General features: G+C 36.4%; 1 protein-coding gene, 1 long non-coding RNA gene and 4 other non-coding genes across 6 annotated transcripts; all 6 read left to right on the top strand.

Annotated features, from left to right (window-relative positions):
• The first annotated feature begins 3,720 nt into the window (after positions 1–3,720).
• On the top strand, positions 3,721–3,792 carry Trnaa-cgc (transfer RNA alanine (anticodon CGC)). Its single transcript has one exon. It is a non-coding gene; the product is annotated as a tRNA-Ala (tRNA).
• A 3,124-nt stretch (positions 3,793–6,916) lies between these two features.
• On the top strand, positions 6,917–6,987 carry Trnaa-ugc (transfer RNA alanine (anticodon UGC)). The gene has a single exon. It is a non-coding gene; the product is annotated as a tRNA-Ala (tRNA).
• A 453-nt stretch (positions 6,988–7,440) lies between these two features.
• On the top strand, positions 7,441–7,512 carry Trnaa-cgc (transfer RNA alanine (anticodon CGC)). Its single transcript has one exon. It is a non-coding gene; the product is annotated as a tRNA-Ala (tRNA).
• A 1,297-nt stretch (positions 7,513–8,809) lies between these two features.
• On the top strand, positions 8,810–8,881 carry Trnaa-ugc (transfer RNA alanine (anticodon UGC)). The gene has a single exon. It is a non-coding gene; the product is annotated as a tRNA-Ala (tRNA).
• A 4,153-nt stretch (positions 8,882–13,034) lies between these two features.
• Positions 13,035–15,193, top strand: LOC127873976 (actin, cytoplasmic-like). Its single transcript, XM_052418082.1, has 2 exons — positions 13,035–13,248; positions 13,828–15,193. Exons 1-2 carry the CDS (start codon positions 13,120–13,122, stop codon positions 14,830–14,832), a joined length of 1,134 nt encoding a protein of 377 aa, XP_052274042.1. The 5' UTR covers positions 13,035–13,119; the 3' UTR covers positions 14,833–15,193.
• A 5,979-nt stretch (positions 15,194–21,172) lies between these two features.
• Positions 21,173–26,762, top strand: LOC127873982 (uncharacterized). The gene is made up of 2 exons (XR_008046468.1): positions 21,173–21,448; positions 25,368–26,762. It is a non-coding gene; the product is annotated as an uncharacterized LOC127873982 (long non-coding RNA).
• Positions 26,763–27,793: the final 1,031 nt, after the last annotated feature.

Here is a 27,793-nt window from a genome sequence, read left to right as displayed (position 1 = left end):
CTTATGAAAAGGCTTAATAGATAGAACAGTTTTACACTCAATTCTCGACATCAATACAGTTTGTGCGTGCTCCTTTTATTTTCAGAGAATTACCAGCGCAAAAGCGTTTATACTTAAAGGCTATGTTCTCATATTTAGTACTTACTTCCATATTCCTGTCAACATGTTAACATGTAAAAGTATAAAGAGAAGTGGAAGCGAGGCCTCACTTTAATGCATTGCATTTCAACCCGCGAGGTATCGGGTCAATTGACCAGTCGCCAACTCCGCCCACATTTTGTCGATCAGCCAATCAGATATCGATTTTTCACACACCCCTCAGCAACGCTTATCTGGCCGCCATTTTGTCCGACAAACAAAGCGTGTTGTACATATGGAATGGACGTTATTTTTAAGAGTTTGCACAGATTTTATATCAAATGCATGATCATTACTGTTCGATCATTATTCAAAATTGTAGGTGCTATACATACTTTATAAAAGGTTATTATTTTATCTTTATTTCTTGAACATATGAACGAGTAATGAGAAAACAAACACAATAAATAGTCTAACCACACCAGGTGTGTGTTCTATAAAACGTGTTATACCGTTTGATGCACAATATTCTCGGTCAGCTGCTGGAGCGTGCGCGTCGCGACCGAGGCGAGAGTCGCCCGCAGAAGATTTTCTCACCTGTACATATTTCCTTATAGAGGGGAACTTCTGCGGGTGGCTCTGCTAATCCAGCAGAGTCCGTCACCCTCGAGCCGGACGTCTTCTACACTGCTGGGATTGCTGTCTTCTCCAAGATGCAGCGGACTTGTCACCCGCTGTTTATCGTCGAGAGTTCGCCGGCCCGGACCTGCCAGAGGTCCCGTCTGAAGAGGGCCGGGGACGGCGGGACAGCAAGACCACCAGTGTGGGGGACATACGGGACGGACCTGGGTCTTGCGCTTGCGAGGAGGGAACCCAAGAACATCGAGGGGGTGGCTTTAAAGAGGGACCCCGGGGCGGCGGTACCTAGTGCGCTCAACGCGCTGGGGAAACCGTCTCGGGGATGAAGACGACGGCTGATGACAACAAGTGGGCCATAAAGGCGGAGCTGTGTGCTGCAGCGGTGCTGCGTTCAGACATGAATTTGTCTTTTGAGATTGTCTAACTACCAGTGCACATTAAGGTATCATTGGCCACCGTGCACTGGTCTATTTGGATCTAAATTATTTCTTTGGCGAATACCCGGGAAGCCGGGGTAAATTTGACCTACTTTGGCTCTAAATTAATCTTTCTCCCCTGAAAGGTCACAGGGGCAGGTCGGGCTACTATAACCTCGTGAAGAGGCCAGTAGGACCTGTAAATAAACTCTGAAATACACACAAGATGCACAATATTATTAAGCAGTTTGGGCAACATGATAATTGCCACACGTGCTTATTAATCTCAGCGTAATTGTCGATGATTAATAAATAACAGTATGTTGCGTGGATCTCAGAATGAAGGAACATTAAGGCATTGTTAGGTACTGTACACAAGAAAAGAAAACTATTTAATTACTTAAATGATTTCCAATTATATATTTATTTTCTGTGGATCATAAACAAGGGAAATCATTATAAATTGTTAACTTAAATATTGTTTTAACTAAAGTAAACAACAAAAAGGTGATTTCAACGCGGCTTAGCCAGCTTAAAGCGACTTCAAGTGTAAAATGAACGGCTTATGATACAACAACAACATTTCTAATACAACATATATTGGTACGGGGAGAAATGTAAAAATTGCAATTAACATATAAGGGCCATCTTGTTATAAATAAGCAAATGCATAATATGCTAAATGTATTCAATTCGAATGTTCGTGAACAGCACCGTAATACCAACATTTCATTTTTTGATAGTGAAATGTAACAGGTTCGCATTAGACATAAATGAATTAAAATGCATATTAGACTATCTGTTAATGAAACCATGAAATTAGGCCTGTATTAAATTATGGTTACAATAAAAATTTAATTTATATATAAATAAAAAAAATCGGTGTCTTTTTAAAAATAACACAATAAAACAAAGATCTAAACATTTTTAATAAACAAAAAACCCATCATGATATGGATATGTCATTTGCATTTAATAAAACTATTTTCAAAATTGTATATGAATAGCCACCGGGTTCACTGTCAGACGGTTGAATACAAGTTCAAAATCAATATGAAATAAATGCTCATTTTTACAACGGATTTTTCATCAACTCCCTATATAATATGTATAAGAAACGTTTCTGATAGTCAGTCTGCCGTTAACTCATTTATTTTGATTACGCCATTTCTCTCTAAAGTTTTTGTGATTGTATTAACGTTTTACAAAGCAGTTTAGTTTAGTGTGCGGCTTTAATAATTTATATTATAGAAAAGAGCATAATACATCATTACAAATATAGAAATTCCCTCACGTAATCCGTTATAATTGCGATCTGCTTGTCGGAGTTTTCTTATCACTAGACCACGTGACTATGTGGGCGGAGCGATCGATAATTTGGCGACTGGTCAATTCGCGGATAGTGTGTGAATGTCAGAGTTTATATACACGTCATCACCGGAGTTCGCGGCCAGTAAAATAATCGTTATATAATAAAGACGCTATCCGTGAACTAGGTGACCTGGAATTTTCTTTAGATCAGAAATATGTTAAATGAAGATATTCAGCAATATAATTATGGTATGTCAATAATAGATTCTTAATGGGTTTTCAGCAATACAATGATAAATATTATTTTTGATTAATTTAAAAATAATTATTCCACCATATTGACTAATGTATAAAGCATGAGCGCGATGATTCACGATACTGTTAATAATCGAATCAAATAGCAATGCCCGACAAACCACTAAAACAGGTTTGTTCAAAGAACGCGCCTATAAATACGGATACTTCGCGTGTGGCCGGTTGACTCATATGTTTTAATTTCACTTCCATTCTTCTTTTGGTTTTCTGTTTTGTATCTATAGGTTTTTGACCAGCAATATGTAATCATGTAAAATAAGCCGCGAAAAATCCGCGTAACATCCCGTATTGCGTGTGATGCAGCTAAGAACTGCACAGAAAAAGACATTCGCTATCCTTGATCTCATTCATTGAACTATCAACGCCGTATATCTTTTTTTAAAGATATTTCTTGTTAGCTATAAAAGCAATCCTCGTAGTTTCCCAAAATATCGTTTCGCGTCGATACGACGCTGTATCTGTTGGACGACCCCTTTAAAGGGTCATATCAAAGGTATTTAATTTTCATGGACAAAAACTGTCCATTTTTTTACCTTGCGTTCATTTTAAGCATGTTTTGTTGTTCTTTCGTTCTAACATTGTTCACATTCTTTTTTTTCAGAATATCCGAAATATATTGCACTTATTTCGCAACCGGTGTTTCAGTAAAAAAATATTTGCGTGAAACTAAACTGCCGCGTACGTCCTTAACTATGTGTCGTACCTCAATTGACTGATTCTGTCCAACTCTACTAGGTTTCAACCCTTTATATGGACCGCGCTTTGTAAACCCAATCACAATGTATATTAGAAATCCTTAGTTTCGTGTTGAACAATGTATGCACCGATATCGCCTTTTTTCATATTAATGATGTGCATATTATATTGATATGACGACTTTTACTTGCAAAAATATCGTTTCTTACATAGAATACAGATGTCGCGATGTTGAGATTTTACAACGTTTCTGCGACATCAATATGGGGATGTAGCTCAGTGGTAGAGCGCTCGCATCGCAAGTGAGAGGCCCCGGGTTCAATCCCCGGCACCTCCAATACTTTGTACCACTTTCTGCCACCATGTACCAAACCGCCTCCACAAAAATACATACATAACAAGGAATAATTACTAAGTTAATGAGGACGTTACCAGTGGCAATACCGATGCAGGTACTAAATAAAACAACATACTGAACAGTGTCCCGTTATTTCCATATTGATCATGCGGAATTACCTTGGTCAACATCTTCACTTTCATTATCCTTACTACAGCCACAATTAACGCTATCGAGAACCGTATATTATAATGGATTGTAAGTAGATGTACGGCAACTCGTTGTGATGTACTTCATAAAATTATAATATCGTTTATTTATAGATTATACATAATAGTAATATCCCATATTGGTTTGTTTGTTAGTTGCGTGCATTTGAAGGATTTGACCAGTAAACGTTATTTCCATCCACTTTCTAAGGATATGTTCTAACAAAAGCAACAACAACAACAACATTTATTCAGCAGTAAAGCGTATAAAGCTCATAGCAAACATTATATACGCATTATACACTTTATAATGGTAGAAGATAGCAGTTAGACGGTAGTGTTATGGACTGGTTAACATGGTAAGTTAGGATGGGAATAAATAATTGCATCTTATATTGCAACTGCACATCTTACTTACAAGACATACGATTTGAAGAATTTGCAGTAGGGGACGGAACATATTTACACTAATTTTTCAAAACGAAATTTATTAACGTGAAATAATTGATTTAAAGTACATTTTTGGAACTCCATTTTAGATTGTATCTACAAGTTTGGTTGTGGCTCAGCGGTAGAGCCGCAGATGTAGGTCCTCATATACAGGCAGTACTGAAGACGCATCGGGACTTGTACTTAGACTCTGACTTCCACACCACACTATGTGGTAGAGCCGCAGATGTAGGTCCTCATATACAGGCAGTAGTGAAGACGCATCGGGACCTGTACTTAGACTCTCACTTCCACACCACACTATGTGGTAGAGCCGCAGATGTAGGTCCTCATATACAGGCAGTAGTGAAGACGCATCGGGACTTGTACTTAGACTCTGACTTCCACACCACACTATGTGATAGAGCCGCAGATGTAGGTCCGCCCATACAGGCAGTAGTGAAGACGCATCGGGATTTGTACTTAGACTCTCACTTCCACACCACACTATGTGATAGAGCCGAAGATGTAGGTCCGCCCATACAGGCAGTAGTGAAGACGCATCGGGACTTGTACTAAGACTCTGACTTCCACACCACACTCTGTGGTAGAGCCGCAGATGTAGGTCCGCCCATACCGTCAGTAATGAAGACGCATAGGGATCTATACTTAGACTCCCACTTCAACACCACACTCTGTGGTAGAGCCGCAGATGTAGGTCCGCACGTACAGGCAGTAGTGAAGACGCATCGGGACTTGTACTTAGACTCACTTCCACACCACACTCTGTGATAGAGCCGCAGATGTCGGTCAGCCCATACAGGCAGTATTGAAGACGCATCGGGACTCGTACTTAGACTTACTTCCACACCACACTCTGTGGTAGAGCCGCAGATGTAGGTCCGTCCATACAGGCAGCAGTGAAGACGCATCGAGATTTGTACTTAGTCTCTGTCTTAGTGGTAGAGCCGCAAATGTAGGTTCGCACATACAGGCAGCGGTGAAGACGCTTCGGGACCTGTATTTCGACTCTGACTTCCACACCACACTCTGTGCTAGAGCCGCAGATGTAGGTCCGCACATACAGGCAGTAGTGAAGACGCTTCGGGACCTGCATTTAGACTCTGACTTCCACACCACACTCAGTGGTAGATTCGCAGATGGATGTCCGCACATACAGGCAGTAGTGAAGACGCATCGGGACCTGTACTTAGACTCTGACTTCCACACCACACTCTGTGGTAGAGCCGCAGATGGATGTCCGCACGTACAGGCAGTAGTGAAGACGCTTCGGGACCTGTACTTACACTCTCACTTCCGCATCACACTTTGTGGTAAAGCACTCGCTTTGCATGTGAAAAGCCCCGGTTTCATTTCCCGGCATCTCCGATGATATCTAGATATTTATTTTACACCTTTTTAAACTTCATAGGACCAAGGCCGCAAAACATTCTAAATGCATTGGTCTTTATTAGGTTTCATAGATTTCAGGTGAGGTTATGTGGGGATGTAGCTCAGTGGTAGAACGCTCGCTTTGCATGTGATAGGCCCGGGGTTTAATCCACTGCATCTCCAGTTCTTTTTTAAACAAAATAGACCCACGACCTTTGAAAAACAGCCTGCATTCAGTGGTCTATATTGCTTTTCATGGATTTCACACAATCATACACGTTTTTGTTAATATAAAGATTGCACGTGTTCAAACATATGAATAACATTACCCGTTTCATTCATGCACTTTTGTTTAAGATCTGTCTTATCGGAGTACTCCTAATTGTGAAGGAATCTAGTAGTTTTAACACCTTCGATCGATCATGCTTAGTAGAGAAGCAATCAAATCGTATGTAAGCAATCATAGGTTCCGTGTAGATCTACCGGGTATTATTGGACTTTTATCTCTTATAATAACGTGCAAACGTGTGTATTATATTGATATGAGGACTTGTATTCTTTAAAATTATCGTATCTGTCATACAAGAGAGAATTCTCAATTGTGAGATGTTCCAACGATTATGTGACACCACTAAGTGGATGTAGGTCAGTGGTAGAGCGCTCGCTTCGCAAGTGAGAGGCCCCGGGTTCAATCCCCTTTTCTTACCAGTTTCTGCCAGAATATGCACATCCAGCCATATTCATCAAATATAAAAATGATAAAATTAGTGCATGTACTTATTAAAACAATTTACTAACCTGTGACCTGTAATTTGATATTGCTAATGTGGAACTAAATTGATTTCCCTTTCACATTCATTATCAATACTAACGCTACAATAAACGCTATCCACAACTTTAAATATTAGTAGATTCAACATAGATCTCCGACAACTCATTATAATTGATCTGACATAATTCCATAATTGTATATTTGTAGATCATATATATTGATGTTCCATATGTGTTTATTTGTCAATCGCGTGGATTTAATGGAAATGACCGGTCAATTTCTAAAATCGTTATATTAACATGTATACAAAACATTTAAATATGGGGATGTAGCTCAGTGGTAGAGCGCTCGCTTTGCATGTGATAGGCCCCGGTTCAATCCCCGGCATCTCCAGTAGCTTTGTCCACAAAAAAGACCCCAAGCTAGTCGTTAAACAACATTCTTTTTCCAATCGTCAACTGCTTTACATATATATCATAAAACCATACTCGTGTTATACTTATTATGAGCTTATTATAACTAGTGTTCCAAAATGTGTACGAATTGCCAGATTTGTTAATTAATTTTTTGTTAAATATGTGTCGTACCTCAATTGACTGATTCAGTCCAAATCTATTAGGTTTGAATCCTTTCTATGGACCGTGCTTAGTAAAACCCAATCACAATGTATGCTAGAAATCCTTCTTTCTGTATTGAACAATGTATGAACCGATATCGCCTCATTTCATATTAATAATGTGCATATTATGTTGATATGACGACTTTTACTTGTAAAAATATCGGTTCTAACATAGAAGACAGATGTCGCGATGTTGAGATGTTCCAACGTTTATGTGACATCAATATGGGGATGTAGCTCAGTGGTAGAGCGCTCGCATCGCAAGTGAGAGGCCCCGGGTTCAATCCCCGGCATCTCCAGTACTTTTTACCACTTTCTGCCACCATACACCAAACCACCTCCACAAAAATACATACATAATAATACATAATTAATAAGTAAATGAGGACGTGTACCAGTGGCAATACCGATGCAGACTAAATAAAACAACGTACTGAACTGTGTCCCGTTATTTCTATATTGATCATGCGGAATCGCCTTGGTCAACATCTTCACTTTCATTATTCTTACTACAGCCACAATTAACGCTATCGAGATCCTAATATTATAATGGATTGTAAGTAGATGTACGGCAACACGTTGTGATGTACTTCATGAAATTATTATATCGTTTATCTATAGATTATACATAACAGTAATATCCCATATTGGTTTGTTTGTAAGTTACTTGCATTTGCAAGAATTGACCAGTAAACGTTATTTCCATCGACTTTCTAAGGATATGTTCTAACAAAAACAACATTTATTCAGCAGTATAGCGTTTAAAGCTCATAGCAAACATTATATACGCATAATACAATTTATAATGGTAGACGATAGAAGTTAGACGATAGATTTATGAACTGCTTCACATGGTAAGTTAGGAAGGAAATAAATAATTGCATCTTATATTGCAACTGCACATCTTACTTACAAGCATACGATTTGAAGAATGTGCAGAAGGGGGCGGAACATATTTATACTGAATTTTCAAAACGAAATTTATTAACGTGAAAAATTTAAATAATTGATTTAAAGTACTTTTTGGGGGGAACTCCGTTTGAGATTGTATCTACGAGTTTGGTTGCGGCTCAGTGGTACAGCCGCAGATGCAGGTCCGCCCATACAGGCAGTAGTGAAGACGCATCGGGACCTGTACTAAGACTCTGACTTAGTGATAGAGTCGCATATGTAGGTCCACCCATACAGGCAGTGGTGAGGACGCATAGGGACCTGTACTAAGACTCTAACTAAGTGGTAGAGTCGCAGATGTAGGTCCGCCCAAACAAGCAGTGGTGAGGACGCATCGAGACCTGTACTAAGACTTTCATTTCGAAACCACACTATGTGGTAGAGCCGCAGATGCAGGTCCGCAAATACAGGCAGTAGCGAAGACGCATCGGGACTTGTACTTAGACTCTCACTACCACACCACACTCTGTTGTAGAGCGCTCGATTTCCATGTGATAAGCCCCGTTTTCGATTCCCGGAATCTCAAAGATATATATTTTTCTTTTTTTTAACTAAATAGGACCAAGGCGATTATACAATTTTCTACATTAAATGATCTTTATTGCTTTTCACAGATTTCACGTGTTCGAACGGATGAACATATGCGGGGATGTAGCTCAGTGGTAGAGCGCTCGCTTTGCATGTGATAGGCCCGGGGTTCAATCCCCCGCATCTCCAGTACTTTTTAACCAAACAGGACCCTCGCTGTTATATTATAAGACAGTTATTATATTACATGCATGACATTTTACCCTTCTTTATACATTTTCCTCGTCTCATAAAGCCAAACTGTTAGCAATTCGTATATTTCCAATAATAACACGGCACCGACCTGTACGCATTTATATATTAAAATACCGACACAAAGAACAAAGAACTAGAAGCGATTTCAATCAATTCAATCTTACCTCTTTAAGTATACTGTTGGTGTCTTATTTAATTCGTGCAAAACGTGCAAAAATAAAAACGAATGCTTATAAAGCAAACAATCGAAATGTGTAAACGTGCTAATGCAGTTTATGAGTCTCAGGGTCAATATTGTCTGTCTATAAGTACGTCCAAGAGAACTTGACTTGGACACGAAGGAAATGATTTGTTTTATTTTATTGTCACGTCTTTATACGCATACTTTTTACCAACAACTGGAATTGTGTGGGCATATAGCTTAGTGTTTGATCGATCGCTTTGCTTTTAATCGGCCCCGGTTCAATCACCGGCATCTCCAATATAGCTTGTTTCTCATACACTAGGCCACATCTCTTTATATCAGTCGACATTTAAATAGTTATGTTGCTTTTAGAAATCGTTTTCCCAAAGATAGACTTACACCACTTGTACTGTAACTATTGGGGTGTCACGGCGTGCGAACTTGGATCCTATCTTATATCGTACAATATGCGAAGCAACTTCACAGTTAAAATAAAATAAGCATGGGAAATAAACTTGATTTTCTCTTACATAATTGGTGTGTGCACGCATAATTTAAAGGGTCATATCAGCTTGAAATATATATAATCATACACATGTACTAAAACAAACCCCTTAACCCCATTTTAAGCACATATTAATTAACCAATATACTCATAATTCATTTAAAGTGTGGCATGGTCTTGTGCCGTTGAAGGAAGCCGGAGTTCACAGAGAAAACCCAACATGTCCGGCATGATTGTTACCAACCAAGCTCACATGCGCCAGTGTCGAGTAATAAACCCGGGCCGCTTATATGATAAGCGCGTGTACTTCCCACTGCTCTTACTGGACAGCAAAAAACTGTCCATAACAAAAATTGTCTAAAGGACATCAATTTGAATCCGGACTCTTTTTTTATTTGTTTCATTACAAGCGTTAGAAATTTAAACAGTAAGCGACGTCCAATCTTCAGATTATGCGACCTTGCATGACCTAATTGTTATTGAAGAGCGCATGCTGGTGGACACTCAGTAATGCGCTCGCATGCACACGATGTTGCGTTGTTTAATGAAATATTGAATGAATCTTCTTGTAAATATAAAATTACTGAACACTTCTTTTAACCTAATTATTTCCAGAATATTTAAAATGTACGGTTTTCTCCGATCAGGAATCGATTAATATATGTCATAAGACAGCTGGCCGTAGCAAATGCACGAGAAGTATACTTTATATACGCCGTTGGATCTTTCCTCTGCACAATGTTTAACGGAATGTACAACATGCTCAATTAACGCATATATAGATCGCACAGACCAACAGTGATTTAATTCTTAAAATAAAAATAATTTCTTCACGTGAAAGGCTGATACAATGCGGTATGCACCAAAGTAACATAATGATCCCATAACTGCCTAAACAATTTTAATTGACCACTAATCACGTGACACCCCTTTCCAAGTGACTAATCAGCCGAAAACTACATTTACGAGTTATGTGCAAGAAAAACATGAATAAATAGTTCATTAATTGTATATGAGATAGATCTAATTTTTATAGTTATTTTTATAGTTTGTACCGTTGCCTACTGTCGTACATAGTAACCTTCAAACTAAACGCAGAGTTGTCTTTTCATGCTGTCACATACACTCTCTGCCATCACAAGTAAATTCTACATTCTAAGATTCGGTAGGAATTTTATTTGTTTGTTACGTAATACGTATTATTTTATGAAAACTAGTATCATTTTTATTTATATTTTGAAAATAGCGTATAAGTTTTTGTTCAACATAAAAAAATACTAAATAAAAATAAAATAAAAATAACAACGGTAAAATTATTGTACCAAGTGGTTGGTTATGAAGGCAGGGATTTGTTTAAGCTATCCTGGTTCCAGTCAAATCTCTGCACAGAGGTTGAGTAACCTTTTGCACAACCCTAATAGACCAGTTTGAGTGTAACCGGAAAAATGGGTGACATCATAAACACTGACATGTATAAATAGTGACCAGCACTTGATTGTGTAAAAATATATACATATATATGTAAAGCAACGAAATAAATCAACAAATACACTAAACTTATGCTGGTTAGTAGGTTATATATTGCATGAAATTATTTAGTTTTTCAATGTGTGCGCATTCGTTATAATAACAAAACACTTTGTCTCCTACAATGGCGAAAACTGATGGCACATGGATATAATATACACTTTGTTAATGATTTATTAATATACGGATGTAAAGTCATTCAAACTAAGTTTACTTAATTACTGAGTTAAAAGGAAATTACGAAACGTCGTTTATTGATGGATATTTCTAAGGCCACCGTGTTCACCTCACAAGGCAAATATTGTAAAATCATATATTTGGGCCTTGCTCTGTGAAAGGGGATTTAATGCATTTACGTAAAGTGTCGTCCCAGATTATGCTATGCAGTCCGCATAGGCTAATCTGGCACGAGACTTTCCGCCTTAAGTTTTTTTTTTGCTTAGAAGAGACTTTCTTTAAACGAAAAATATCATAAAAGCGGAAAGTGTCGTCCCTGATTAGCCTGTGCAGACTGCAGAGGCTAATCTGGGAAGGCACTTTACGCACATGCATTAAACCCCCTTTACACAGAGCACGACCAAAATTAATGTGTTTAACCTGATCTTTTCTCGATCGTTTTTATTTTAACGACAAACGATACCTATCAGAACCGAATTTATTTCAGATATAAAACATGACAATTAGTCATCTTTCTAAATGTAACGCAAGCCAGATTAGCGATTGATCTCATGGTCCGATTCACAATGTATCAGCAGACGATTTACGCCTATCTTACGGAGGAGACTTTTACATTCCTATTAAGATAATGTATCAGCCGTGTAGGGCCTATCGCCTCAATATTTGCCCACTATGTGAATCTCGTATCAACCGGGTACTCGAAGATAACACAATTCGTCAAGTACCTTCACAGATTGTTGTTTGGGAGTTCAATTGATTGAGCATGTTTTATGATATAATATCCGATGACGAGTCATCACCCTTATATAGAATTTTCGTATAGTTAAAATACTTTTTATGTAATACTTTTATCTGCACAGATTGTTGTTTTGGCGTCCAGTTGATTCAGAGTTTTGTTATGCTATAATATCCGATGACAAGTAAACACCCTTCTAAAGGTACTTGTTATAGTTAAAATACTTTTTTCTGTGCGCTTGTTTATAGACCAAAAGCCACCGATGAGTGGCTTATAGCCTTCGACTTAGACGACAAAAACTATATAAACAATGATAATGCACAACTTATTAAGATTTGAACTATCAATATGTTACAAATATTGTTGTAATTGAAATGGGGATCTACATTATACTTGACTGTTACAATTATTGTTAAAACACCCGCAAGCGATACTTTATTTAAAATCAATTTAACAAACTGACAAAAAAAGCTGCACAATTTATAAAAATCGATGAATTTAACCTAAAGACTTATTGACTTTTTGTGTTAAACTGTCGTACAAAACATTATTAAAATTCGAACGCAGTTTAGGTATGAACTCATATTTCATCATTTACTATAAATAAAGTATTTTCGGTACAGCTAAAATAATTCAAGTCCGGTCTTAACACATGTATATAGAGTACAAATGTTTGTCAAAGATAATCAAGTGATATAACACAATATACTCGAATGTGATAGATGGTTCGGCAAGTCCCAGACAGGTTCGGCTTTATTGTTGTTATCAAGAACAAGATTACAGCTACATGGCGATTGTAGTCCGAGTCATCCAGGAGCAACACATACTTTTGATATATCATTGCAACGTGATACCCATAAATGGCGAAAACCGCTTCAGTTAGTTACCATATATGGTATTGGTCTAATTTGTTATTGATAATGTTCGTGATAAGGAGAATATTATTTAACGATATGAAATCAAAGTGAAATTAGTAGGTGTCTCTCGCTCAGTGTTGAAGGAGTTCGTATAAGGTGCTTTACTAAATTCAATTAGTTCTCAACATGGCTGATGAAAGTGATGTTGCCGCATTGGTAGTTGACAATGGTTCCGGTATGTGCAAGGCCGGGTTCGCCGGCGACGACGCTCCCCGTGCCGTTTTCCCCTCCATAGTCGGCAGGCCCCGTCATCAGGTTCGAAAACAATTTTATTGTACACATTAAATTAAATAGTGTTGTTTATTTTATATAGTACGAAACTAAAATGAAACATTTAATTCCTTCCGACATGACAACATTATTTGAATATATTAATTTTCGAATTCTGTTCAGTTGCTTAATAAACGTTTTTGTCCTTAAATGCAAACGCAAGCAGTAACTTTCATGTTTTCTTCAAGACGTTTACCACAACATATAATGTATGTGGTTATGAGGCGTCAAAATGACTAAAATAATCGAACGTGAAAGAATCGAGAACTATATTTTAAAATATTCAATGAGACATATACTATGTATCTTTATTTTGTCGGAACTTTAATTGGACAGTCATTATTTATACCTCATTAAACACGTCAACTTATATATTTAGAAAGCCTACTCCATTATTATAATAACGAAATTATTTACTGACTATTGCTTTATTATCTTTAATTGAACAGCTATGATAACATGACTGATTATATATACAGTATTTTATATCTATACTGTCAATTAAAATGTTATTGATTTGTTAACCTATGTTCACACATTTACAACTAAAAATACATTTTTCAGGGAGTAATGGTGGGTATGGGTCAGAAGGACAGCTACGTGGGGGACGAGGCCCAAAGCAAGAGAGGTATCCTCACCCTCAAGTACCCCATCGAGCACGGTATCGTCACCAACTGGGACGATATGGAGAAGATCTGGCATCACACCTTCTACAATGAGCTCCGTGTGGCGCCAGAGGAACACCCAGTCCTGTTGACCGAGGCCCCACTCAATCCCAAGGCAAACAGAGAAAAGATGACCCAGATCATGTTCGAGACCTTCAACTGCCCAGCTATGTACGTTGCCATCCAGGCCGTATTGTCCCTCTACGCCTCTGGTCGTACAACCGGTATTGTGCTAGACTCTGGTGATGGTGTGTCCCACACAGTCCCCATTTACGAAGGTTACGCTCTTCCTCACGCCATCATGCGCATCGATCTTGCTGGAAGAGATCTTACAGACTATCTAATGAAGATCCTCACAGAACGTGGTTATTCCTTCACAACCACAGCAGAACGTGAAATCGTCAGAGACATCAAGGAGAAGCTTTGCTACGTTGCGTTGGACTTTGAACAGGAAATGGACACAGCGTCATCATCCAGTTCGCTGGAAAAGAGCTACGAACTCCCTGACGGCCAGGTCATCACCATTGGCAACGAGCGTTTCCGATGCCCAGAGGCACTCTTCCAGCCATCGTTCCTTGGTATGGAAAACGCTGGTATCCACGAGACAACCTACAACAGCATCATGAAGTGCGATGTCGACATCCGTAAGGACCTCTATGCCAACACCGTCCTGTCTGGCGGCACCACAATGTACCCAGGTATTGCCGACAGAATGCAGAAGGAAATTACTTCATTAGCCCCACCAACCATGAAAATCAAGGTCATTGCTCCACCAGAGCGCAAATACTCCGTCTGGATCGGTGGCTCCATCCTGGCCTCCCTGTCAACCTTCCAGCAGATGTGGATCAGCAAGCAGGAGTACGACGAGTCTGGACCTTCCATCGTCCACAGGAAGTGCTTCTAAACTTTACATAAACTCTTTGAACATTATGTCAAAAATAACTTATTGTACACATTATACAGTTACTAACCATCTCGATAAAGTCTCTTTTTGTGCAATATTTATTAATTTTGTGTTCATCGTTTTATGAAGAACGTTTGCATGAAGAAAAGATATGTATTCGTTCTGTTCTGGAAACATGTTTGGTTTGATTTGTTACTAAACAATATGTACTGACATTTTAATTACATAATCTTGGGTAAGTTTTTGTCAGTCTGTGATAGTTTGAATTATTTTGAAAGGGTGTTTTTAGGCATGTAGAAAAAAAAAGTTTGTAGTGAGAATTAACAAAAAGTGGAAAAAAATAAACGAAATGTTATTGCAATTTTTCGTTAAACTTACTTTTTTCGAAACGCAGATCTGTTTCAAAAACATACTAACAGTTTCAATTCATTATCTTTGAGGTCACCCAAATCATCACCCAAAACGCGCAATAACAATAACGTTTTGCTCGCTATATAGCGTGTCGATCACACGTTCTTAAAGCTTTCTTCTTTTTAATGGGTGAGGCCAATACATTCTTCACTGGTAGATCGCATAAAAGCATTTCTCAATGGGTATGATTTTTTAAAAATGTTTAATACCCAATACTCTGAAGGCTCGCTATCACGAAAGCCCGATATCCGAAGGTCCGTTATTCCGAGGGTCCGTTTTTCCGAAAATCTTGATTTTTCATTTTATTTGTAATACAACTATGTGTTCGTATGATAATCCCGTAATAATCGTTTGTTAAAGGCGATACCATAATATATGATTAAGAATAAAATCGAAACGGAGCATATGTATAAAAAAATAACCACCGAAGGGTATGCATCGCTAATGTTTAAAAGGTGTTTTTCACATTTAAGCCCATTTATGCCTGGTGGACTTTCCCATCCTTCAAGAAAACATCGCAGACCCTGATGAGTCTACGCTGTTTGCCAAGGCCTTTATCTAGCCGCTAGGCATAAATGGGTTAACAACTGTTATAGTAATAAGACGGTAAAAAAACGCTAACCGTTTTTTTTCCCACCATAGAAAGCTTTATTCAAATAATAGCAGTTTATACCGTGTTAGAGTTTGAAAGAATTTAAAATAAATCAGCTTTATTTGTGCCCATATTTAATTGGGTTTTCCCCAAATCCAAATCATCCATACATTAGTAGACTTCCTTCTTTGGAAATCACTAACACTGACAATGCGTTGTTATCAAACAGGAATGTTTACACTCCTAAGTCGGCCAATAACCATAAACTCAATCTTGCTTGCTATAAATCGATTGATGAGAAATGTTAACAAGTTAATATATAAAACGGCGTACATTGGTCTTTACATGTAATATTAAGGTATATGACATGTTTACGAATTTTTATTTGTTTAATAAATATTTTAATAATTTACTATGTTAAAGAAGCGTATTAATACGTTTTTATTCTTTTAAGTTTTCTGACACTTGGTTAATGAGTGCGAGTGTGTGTACTCGTTGTTGTTATCGCAAGTCTAGTAGTTAACAGAGAGCGTTAATGTACAGATAGCGCTGAATATAGTTGATATCGCCTCTTACCCTTGTATGGCTCATAAGGCATCAGATTTAAATATCAATTATTTATATTACATACGTTTGCAAGTACTGGTAAGTTTAGTTTATACGCATATGTAAGATGTTAACTAGCACAGCTTTCAATAAAAATATTTTAATACAATAATGAGATGGATTAATTATTTATCCGTCTCAATAACTGAACTATACTGTAAGATAATTGACATTCACTTTGACGAATTAACGCGGTATTTAATGTATTGTAGAATTTTGCAATCGACAGCCATTACATTGTTATAAATTGAAACGATTACACAAAATCCATGCTCTTAAATGTGTGTTTATATAAGGCTCTCTAAACACCATGTGTAGAACTGTACCCGTTGTTAATCGTGTCTGATATGAAAACCGTTTCTGAATAAATAAGTGACATAACCACACAATATTAGTGACATAACCACACAATATTAATGTCAGTGTACAAGTACAACCTAACTTGTTCTTAGATTTTCTCATTTTTTTAAGTGCAACTTAATTTTACTAATGCTTTGGAATATTAAAACATAAGTATACACTGTAATAGCTAAACATAAGTATACACTGTAATAGCTAAACATAAGTATACACTGTAATAGCTAAACATAAGTATACACTGTAATAGCTAAACATAAGTATACACTGTAATAGCAAAACATAAGTATACACTGTAATAGCTAAACATAAGTATACACTGTAATAGCTAAACATAAGTATACACTGTAATAGCTAAACATAAGTATACACTGTAATAGCTAAACATAAGTATACACTGTAATAGCTAAACATAAGTATACACTGTAATAGCTAAACATAAGTATACACTGTAATAGCTAAACATAAGTATACACTGTAATAGCTAAACATAAGTATACACTGTAATAGCTAAACATAAGTATACACTGTAATAGCTAAACATAAGTATACACTGTAATAGCTAAACATAAGTATACACTGTAATAGCTAAACATAAGTATACACTGTAATAGCTAAACATAAGTATACACTGTAATAGCTAAACATAAGTATACACTGTAATAGCTAAACATAAGTATACACTGTAATAGCTAAACATAAGTATACACTGTAATAGCTAAACATAAGTATACACTGTAATAGCTAAACATAAGTATACACTGTAATAGCTAAACATAAGTATACACTGTAATAGCTAAACATAAGTACACTGTAATAGCTAAACATAAGTATACACTGTAATAGCTAAACATAAGTATACACTGTAATAGCTAAACATAAGTATACACTGTAATAGCTAAACATAAGTATACACTGTAATAGCTAAACATAAGTATACACTGTAATAGCTAAACATAAGTATACACTGTAATAGCTATACATAAGTATACACTGTAATAGCTAAACACAAACATCGAAATGAATTGAAACCGGGATATTTCATATTAAATCGATTAAGCTACCACACATACGCTGCGGCAATTGAGGGTATTTTAATCGTTATAGAAGTACTGATGCATTCTGAAATGTATCGATAAAAGCAATATAAACGCTTCATTATATAATGACTTTGGAAACGCGTTCAAAGCCATCTTTTTGTATTGGGCATCTTCTGTAAGAAATATGTGGACATTACTTGCAAAATAAATGAAGGAAATTTAGCGACTTCTCATCTATCCCGACACTTTTCATACCGTAGTGAAACGAAAGGACCCCATGCTCTCATGTCATTGTTATCCATTGGTAGTGTTTCATTATGGGCATCATTATGTTAAACAGTCAACACGCATCAAAGAACCACGTTTTAAATGGTCGGAGACCTTTTATGAAATTAGTCAGGATGTGTTAAAGTTGCTGAGCCAATGCCATGAAAAATTTGACTAATAATGTGATTTCTAAAATGTTCACAATGTGTCACTTTAGCCATATAATGTAAATCGTCTTGTTCCCCAGCGGCCATGTTTTTCAGTGGACCAAAACCTTTTGCAGAACTAGTACAGATATCATAAGAACTATCAATCAAAGCAAGTTTCAAGAATTTTTTTGGCAAAATGTGAACCCTACAATGTTACTAAGTTTTCCTTTACTTGACATAGAAACCTCATTGTTCATCTGTAGACTTCGACAGTTTTTTTTCATGGCAACTGACACTGCATGGCAAGTAGGTCTGACAATTTACTTTCCATGTCGTTCAATCCGATTGACCTTCGTTTTTTAGAGCGATAACGCTTAACGCTTAGATGTAGTCATCGGAATAATGAAATTATTTCTTGTCAATAACAATTTGTTGCATTTTTTCATTTGAATAAAATGTCATGTGTTGACGTGATAAAAATAACGTTGTTTGCACTTTAAAACCACGAACAGCCTTTTATACATGCATGTACGTTGAATGCGGGTTTTAGATTTAGACAATAACATACGGCATACGTCCGGCCCAGCTTTGTCGTATGCTATTGTTTAAATTTCAAATCATCATGTTTTGCTCATACACTTAACATTGTAGATGCACTGTGGCTTGTTGAAGAGATCATATGTTTCCATTGTTGCTCGGTGATTTGTAAAATAGTTGTCGACAGTTTTGGCTGTTGAACATTTGGCACGGTTTGTTTCGAGCGAGCTTGGTCTCATGGAACTTAATCTGGACTCCCAGAGTTTCAAAAAGTCTTTGAGCCACCGACTGCTTAATGCCTTATTGTGGGGACGCTTTTGTAGTTGAAAGGCAAGGTCGCCTGCAACTTTTTTATCTTTGAGCTTGTGACGCCGTAGCTAAGCTGGGCAAATGTCTCAAGATATTCCACAATGCCGAGCTCTTCTTCTTTGGAAAAAAGAGTTTCCTCATTTTTTTTTAAATCGTCAGCCTGTACACGTCTGGCTACCATGTCCAGAAGGGGGACATATGGAACACCAAAAAGCACTGATGGCTTCCTAACATAAGTTCCTTTTCCGGTTACTTCTTCATAGTTTTGTAGGTTTGAACTGAAATTCAAAAGCATTGTTTGAGTCCAGATATATGAAGAATATCGTCGTTGTTCATTGAATTAAAGGATATACGACTATTTCGCTAAACAAGGACAATGTTTAAAATTGTAGATACCCAAAAGCAACCCAAAGCAACAGGTAACTTCCCAAATTTAAGGACAGGGGTGTCCCACTGAGACTAACGAAATGTGACCCATTTTAATACCGGACCTCAGATAAAGTAGACCCATTTGGATACAAGATTTTTGAAAAAGCAGACCCATTTATATACGATACCATTGATAAAGTGGACCCGTTTCAATACAATAATTTTGATAAACTGGACCCATTTCAATACTAGAATTTGATAAAGTGGACACATTTCATACTATAATTTTAATCTCTATTTTTTGATACCAATTTATATACAAGAATGAAATTTACTATAGCAATTTTGATACTAATACTTTCAAATCTATATGCATTTATATACAAGCAAATTTCTGATTTCAATACCCATATCTATACTTAGATGCTAAAAAACATACCCATATATATAATTTTAGACGAAAAGCACACCCCATATTTTTGGCACACCTCTATATACCCGTATATAGGAAGTTACCCCCCTCCCTCCCGGGAAAGCATACATCAACTTGTTAAAAAAACGCAATAAAAATATAACTAAAAAGTATGAGTTGTTATTCGTTCTTAATCAAGTGGTGGAAAACAGAGACAATGGCGCTGCAATAAAGAGCTTAAATTTAACAATAAACAACGTCTTAATTGGACGTCTATTATCTTAAAATGTAAGTTCTAATTTATGAATGCCCCCTTTTGAGCCCCAGGAAAACAAAGCGCTTATTAACGGAGACTTTTCTTACCTCCCCTGAATACTGCAGCGTCCCCGGCAATGTAGAAAAGAGTATTTTGATGGATGTTTTATTAATTTAATGGTGATTTAAAGAATATAAGCACGATAAATGCATGAAAAATAAGGTAATTGACATAATGTATGTTTTGTTATTCATAAATACCTGTTTAAACCGCATTTTTACGAGAGGTTGATGGAGATACGACTTCTGTTATGAGTTTTCGCAGGAAGGCTGGCGCGTGATGCGAGTGCTGGTATTCGAAAATACGTCATAAAAAACGGATCGAACTTAGGCACCTGATCAAAATTAGGCACACAGACGATAATAAATATTTTAATTTTTCCAATACATGCTACGTTTATTAGTATTATTTTCATTATATTTTTTATTGGTCTGTGGCTATGTTATATTGATCACTTTTAGCTCAAACTGAGCGTTAACACCATTTCGTTCAGTTGACGTCGCGCGATCAGGTTCTTTTCTGGTAAGGGAAATCGGCAAATATGATCATATTTATTTGCCGTTGGGTACGAGTAACGGAATGCTCGTTTCTTCAAGTCGTTACTGTTTATAGAAACAATATGTATTATTATTTTTCTCGTTCGGGCATTTGATGACGCTTTCTAATGGTTTTACAAGTTTTGGCATTGGATCATTTTTTGTAGAATACAGCGATAAAGTTTGGTACTTGATAAGTGCGTATATAAAGCTGTGATTTGAATACTTTCAGAAATTCAAAGCTGTATACCTCGATTTATATATCGATTGTATAAGTTATCGTCAAAAGTGACGCTTTTAATGAAACATATAATGGGCAGAAGAGATCTAAATATCATCTTTCCTTGTAATTAAATTGGCCATAAATCCTACGAATCGCTTACGCGCTAGAAATGTCATAAATATTGATCTACGTATATGCCCAGGTATTATCGGAAATCTTGCTCGTGCAGTATTGTGAAATTCTCACAGTTAATAGATCAATGATGTTTACGACCAGCGCGGAGATACAGACCAATTGGCTTAATTTGCTTTTGAAATACGCAATCTTTTTTATACTTGTTGCAAAATATATGCAAACGGAATATATAATACATGGTGTTTGTTTGTTTCTTCAAATGTGTGTACATCTCGACTTTCATGTGATACTACTGGAGTATAATGGTACTAAATTTTAGAAGTCGACTTGTATAGTGGATACATTCACTTCTTGAAGGTACCTTCTTTGCTTGTACCGTACTTACTCTAAGTTTTCGGACTCTTTATATGTTCGGACATCCTCTTTTTAGCCAAAATAATAACTTTTCGTTACTCTACATTTTCGGATATTTATTGTCCATAATAAATCGCTCCATAATTGCCGACAGCTAAATTTTAGATCTCTTTTTTATCAGAGTTCTGCCTGGTTTTCGCTTATCTTGTGACCATTAGATCATGGGGTCTTATTACCGGTTTAAGGACAAAAACCCATGTATAAAAACCCATATGAATGCCTGATGGCGATGGACCATTACATTTGCGTTAATGGGTAAATTACCATGTATACCGGTAATAAACAATGATCTCACCCAACAGCATTTGAAATGGTATCGTATATAGGAAGCAGTAAGTTTTTTTTTTAAATTCCCTTTCATGTAAGAGATTGCAAAGATTTGACTCTATTTCAAAGCAGAAACATAAGAGAACAACACAATACAGTTATTGCATTTTTTTAAATTTCAATACTATAATTAACAGAAAAACATAACATACCTGTCTCTAAAAATTTTGGGCATTTGTATTTTTGAATATTTTTTTCATATTTTTATTTTCGGACACGAACAAAATTAATTATGTTTAAATGTCTGAAAACTTAAGAGTAATTACGGTATATTGTAAGCAGCTTAACGTTGTAAATTATCTTTAGAAATCATTGGGATACCTATTTTAATTTCGGAGACATGTAATAAACTTTTATATAACTTTTATATAACCTGTATAGACCAGCGTGTGCCGTGTTTGATATCAAACTATTGACATTTCTCACCAATCGATTTATAGCAAGCAAGACTGAGTTTATGGTTATTGGCCGACTTAGGAGTGTAAACATTCCTGTTTGATAACAACGCATTGTCAGTGTTAATGATTTCCAAACAAGGAAGTCTTCTTAAGTACGGATGACATCATATTGATCGTGTTTTTGTTATCAACATTTTGGCCGTGTTCTATGAGAAAGGGGTTTAATGCATGTGCGTAAAGTGTCACAGATTAGCCTGTGCAGTCCGCACAGGCTAATTAGGGACGACACTTCGTCGCTTAATTGCTATAGTGCTCTATCTCCATTTTTTCAAAAATGAGTTTTTTATATCGCTGTGTTCGTGAGAATGAGATCTTTAATATGACTTAATCGGGTAAATACCTTACTGCACCATCTCCGGGACTTAGAGCAAAGTAGAATTCACACTCAGATTAGCCTATCAATTGCCAGAATTTACACCACGTGACCGAGTTTCATTTCAGAACTGTAATGATCCATCTCCATGACGTTCAATGAATAAATGTCCAGATCCGCCACAATTTTTGTCCGGGCTATTGCTCAGCAACTAATGACCGGAATTCAATGAAACTTTATGGGAAGCTTCACTACCAAGAGATGTGCATATTATCAGCGGGTTCTGGTCGGATGATTTTTCACAGAGTTATGGCCCTTTGAAATTTTATATAAAAAATTATTTCCCCCCCCCCCCCCCCCCCCATACTACTGTGCCCTCAAGACGTTTCCTTTCATCTGCATATATAGTGCAATATTGTGACAAAAAAAACTTAGGGGAGCATCACCCGTCTCCGACGGTTTCTTGTTTATTTATTTTTACCAGAATGCTCTCCATACATGAAATTGCAAATAACATTAACATATAATTTACTAAAGTTAATATTTAATTATATTCATATTCTCCGTTTGCTGATAAACATTCCGGTATATTTTTGTCCGCATACTTGCATAAATAAGTGAGAAAATAAAGGTTAAACCTTTACATGCGTGTTTCTCCAAAAAATTAAAATGGTAGTTAGAGCACTATAGCAATCAAGCGACGACTTTCCGCTTTTATGGTATTTTTTGTTTAAAGAAAGTCTCTACATAGAAAAAATCAAGTTCAGGCGGAAAGTGTCGTCATTGATTAGCCTGTGCGGACTGCACAGGCTTATCTGGAATCACACGTAACGCAGTCGCATTAAACTCCCTTTTCACAGTGCGCGGCTCATTGATTGTGCAAATCGATTGTTACAGTAATAGCCTCAATACGGGTAGAAATAAAGTGTTTATATTGCCATGAAAACGGGATACAGAACACAACTATTGCGAGCGCTTATATAATAAGGTTATAATGGAAACGTGATTTCAAGGCTAATCACAATTGTGCGATTTCAAGATCCATTTACAAAACCTCTGCATTTACTGCGCGATTCCTTTATAAATTTACTGCGCGATTCCATTATAGTTAAAGGTACTTGTTCACCGCTTGGTTACACCACGATTTTCAAAATAAAGGTCATATATTTTAAAAAAATACATGCATTATGTTAAACAAACCAAATAACTCTTTGGACTAAGAAAAAATATTTGAATTATTGAAATATTGTTTCATATATGGATGACTATCATTCGAAATCGGTAGAATAATCAAGCGTGTGTATATCATATCCTCGATAATTCTGAAAATACGTCGAGTATTATTATAACGGTTATGTTGTGTTTTGACCAGACACCACGTTTGGCTGTGTGGCGCAGTGGTAGAGCTTTTGCTTCCATAGGACCCGGGTTCGAATCCTGTGGATGGATATATGAGTCGCGTTCTGAGAAAACTGGGCTTAATGCTTCTGCGCAAAGTGTCGTCCCAAATTAGTCTATGCAGTCCGCACAGGCTAATCAGGGACGACACTTTCCGCCTAAATTGGAAATTGCTAAAGAGACTTCATTTAAACGCAAAATGTCATAAAAGCGGAAAGTGTCGTCCCTGATAAGCCTGTGCGGACTGCACAGACTAATCTGGGACGACACTTTGCGCACAAGCATTAAGCCCAGTTTTCTCAGAACGCGACTCATATATATATTATATTATATTTGGTTAAGGCTATAGAAATCGTTATGAATTTGTTAGTAAACATATTAAATGACATTTTTGAAAAATACCAAAATATATTAACAAATCCGTTTAAGTGCGATTTCATTACACGTTTACGAGCGATTCGATTGTACATTACATGCGCTATTCCATTATACATTCAATGCGCTATTCCATTATACATTCAATGCGCTATTCCATTATACATTCAATGCGCTATTCCATTATACATTCAATGCGCTATTCCATTATACATTCAATGCGCTATTCCATTATACATTCAATGCGCTATTCCATTATACATTCAATGCGCTATTCCATTATACATTCAATGCGCTATTCCATTATACATTCAATGCGCTATTCCATTATACATTCAATGCGCTATTCCATTATACATTCAATGCGCTATTCCATTATACATTCAATGCGCTATTCCATTATACATTCAATGCGCTATTCCATTATACATTCAATGCGCTATTCCATTATACATTCAATGCGCTATTCCATTATACATTCAATGCGCTATTCCATTATACATTCAATGCGCTATTCCGTTTTATATCTAATGCAAAATTGCATTATACACCTCTCCTTAAATGACTTGTACAAAAATCTATGTATCTGTTTGTTCTGATATTTTAATGCTACAGTGATTTGATTATCGGACCAACTTTTGCCAAATATGTATTTATGAGAAATTATAGCAGTGTGTCTATTTTTGTGATAAATGCTTTGCCCTGCCCTTTGTTGTATATTGAATTGGTCACTTTCCTTGAAGAAATAAAAAACTAACGTATTGTGGTAAAAGTACGAATCTCTACATAATATATATTGAGTCTGCTATTCCCATGTAAAGTTAAGTAATAAATGCAAAACACGAATACAACAATATCGCAATTATGGAAATTAATAAGAAGCAGTTCACGTTTGTCTAAAACATAAACTGAATTTTCATTTATTTTAAAAACTTCAAATGAAAGTAAACGTGTCAGTGTTTGATGCCAATTACTGTCTTTTGCATTGCAGGAAACATTTGTGGAAAAGACTGGATAAACAAAATGCGACGTAGATGTATATTACCTAACCGGTCAAGGACACGTGCTCAAACAAATAATTTATACGTGTAATACCAGCATAAGAAGAATTGTTTTCATAGAACGAGCTTTATTGAGTATATTCACGGAAATTTTTCATTGAATGTATACACGGATGCACTTTATTGAATACATGTATATACACGGATACACTTCATTGAATATATACAAGGATACAACAGACATACAGCCAAGGTTATTTGATTTTGAAAAATGTATTTCGTCGCACATATATGTGTGCGTTTACTGCGAGGGTGATTCGTTACTATAACTTCTAGAGGACACCGTCGAACATTAGCCCTCCATTAATGATGTGTAAGTTCTCACATTTCGACGTCGAGAATCGGTCCAAACTGAGTAAACTTTTGATAATTGTTTTCGTCATTTCAATATTCCTGCATGGAACTGCAATGGTTGGTTCGGCAACATGGATGCTGATAGTAAATGTAATAACTTCTTGCCGTTTTCTACGGCCTTATTATGCAGCCATTATATTATACTTGCTTGCAGGAATTGTTGCAGTTTTTAGTGTATGCGTAAGTTTCTTTTGCGTTTGCCTACTAGGTCATTCCTTCCTGAAAATATTTCTCGGTTGTCTTGCGACGTTGCTCATATTTGAAGTATCTAGTGCTATTTGTGCGACAACGTTTCGGAATAAATTATATAATGACTTACCAGCGACATTGACGAATATTTATGTTGATGCTTTAAAAGCTGAAACCAACTTCGGCAATCAACATGCCCTACCAGACGCGAACAAATGCTTGTTTAAATTACAGTCATCGAAAACATGTTGTGTTGAATTACAATCTGAATGGTGTCAGTTTAGTAATTACACACAATGTTCTAATGGAACCAAAAGTGATTCCTCGTCGTTATGTTATTGTCCTGACATATGCGCGTCTATGAACAAAAAAATTATGACTGGCCCGCCATGCTATAAGGTTATTTTGGAAACCTTCGACAAAGCTTATGACATCATCGTAGGAGTAACGATGACTTTTGCAGTTGTTCAGGTTGTTACATACGCTGTTCTAGCATCAATTGTACCAAAATTAAATGCGCACTCGGTTGTGGGCATATATAAATCAAAGCCGACAGCATGCGATGACAGTACAGGTCACATCTAATGTGTGTGTTTGGATATTTCATGCCGTCCATTTTTCGACTGACACATCACAACAGAATTAACAACGACAGAAATGACGGAGTACTCTCTTCAAAATTGAAACAATAAGTGTAGCTGTTTAAGATTTACATCTGGAACAGTTTTATTACCGTGACCAAATGTCATGTCTAGAAAATAAAAGTGTAGTGTTGAACTGTTTGAGACCTGTTTTCTGATTGGTTGTTTCTAGGTATCGGAACCAATCAAATTATTTTCGCGGGCAATATGTAGGTTATTTAAACTAGCTTAATAGGATTTTAAAAGCTGAGTTTGGCCCTTATGTAATTGTATGCATGATTTGTAGAATATTTTTTGTATAATGTTCCAGTTTCGAAAATAAATAATTAAAGATTTAAATATAAACATATATTAATATAACATATTTTCATGTATTTGGTTAATTCAATACCTATACTGTATATTTATTACTCTTTGTATATGTGCGTGCAAAGCTTACATTTAAAAGAAATTTGTTAACGTTGAAGATTGACGAAAATATTGCATTTTCGCTATTTAAGCCTAAACAGACATGACATGAACATCGACATCAATACAAAAAAGTACCATTTGTTGTTAAAACGAATATTGAATCCATTTCGGTGTCTAAATTGAGTTGTCTTTGTTGTATTCACCATGATACTTATAATGGACTAAATGTCACATGCTCTTCTATTTAAGATTTGAATATTTTAGTGTTTCCATTTTTCGCAATAGTTTTTCTCTATAACATATTTTTTAATAAACGTAATTTTTACGTAACAAAAACGAGTTTTCGGTCGTATGGTTGACAAACCAAAACGTATAATCCCAAATATTACCGGTGGATCATATCATACCTACAAAGTATGCTTAAGCTACATATATGAAGGTCATAAATACAATGCGTTTCGACAGAAGTTTGTTTTACCACACGCTTTTACAACACGCCTTTACCATACGCTTTTACCATACGCTTAAAAGCTAAACGGACATGCTAACAACGATTGTTAGATGAAAATAATTTAATAAGGTTGTTGTAAATAAGTTTTAAGCCCCGTTCCTCTATGAGCTGTACTGAAAAACATACTAGTAGCTTGCTTAAAGACAAAGCAATAAATAACAAAAAACGTTAAGAGAAGAGAGAACAATACAAGACAAAAGTTAATTTGTAAATGAAGGTAACCAGCCCAAAATACAGGATGCAACAATAC

The sequence above is a fragment of the Dreissena polymorpha genome, chromosome 3, assembly GCF_020536995.1.
Source record: "Dreissena polymorpha isolate Duluth1 chromosome 3, UMN_Dpol_1.0, whole genome shotgun sequence".
NCBI lineage: Eukaryota > Metazoa > Mollusca > Bivalvia > Myida > Dreissenidae > Dreissena > Dreissena polymorpha.
The sequence above is the reverse complement of the archived record's forward strand: the minus strand, read 5'-3'. Positions and strand labels throughout refer to the sequence as shown.

Bases quoted from the DNA above. Each gene is read 5' to 3' on its own strand.
- LOC127873976 (XM_052418082.1), top strand. From the start codon at position 13,120: ATGGCTGATGAAAGTGATGTTGCCGCATTGGTAGTTGACAATGGTTCC. The intron at 13,249-13,827 runs GTTCGAAAACAA...TACATTTTTCAG, and splicing joins TCGGCAGGCCCCGTCATCAG to GGAGTAATGGTGGGTATGGG.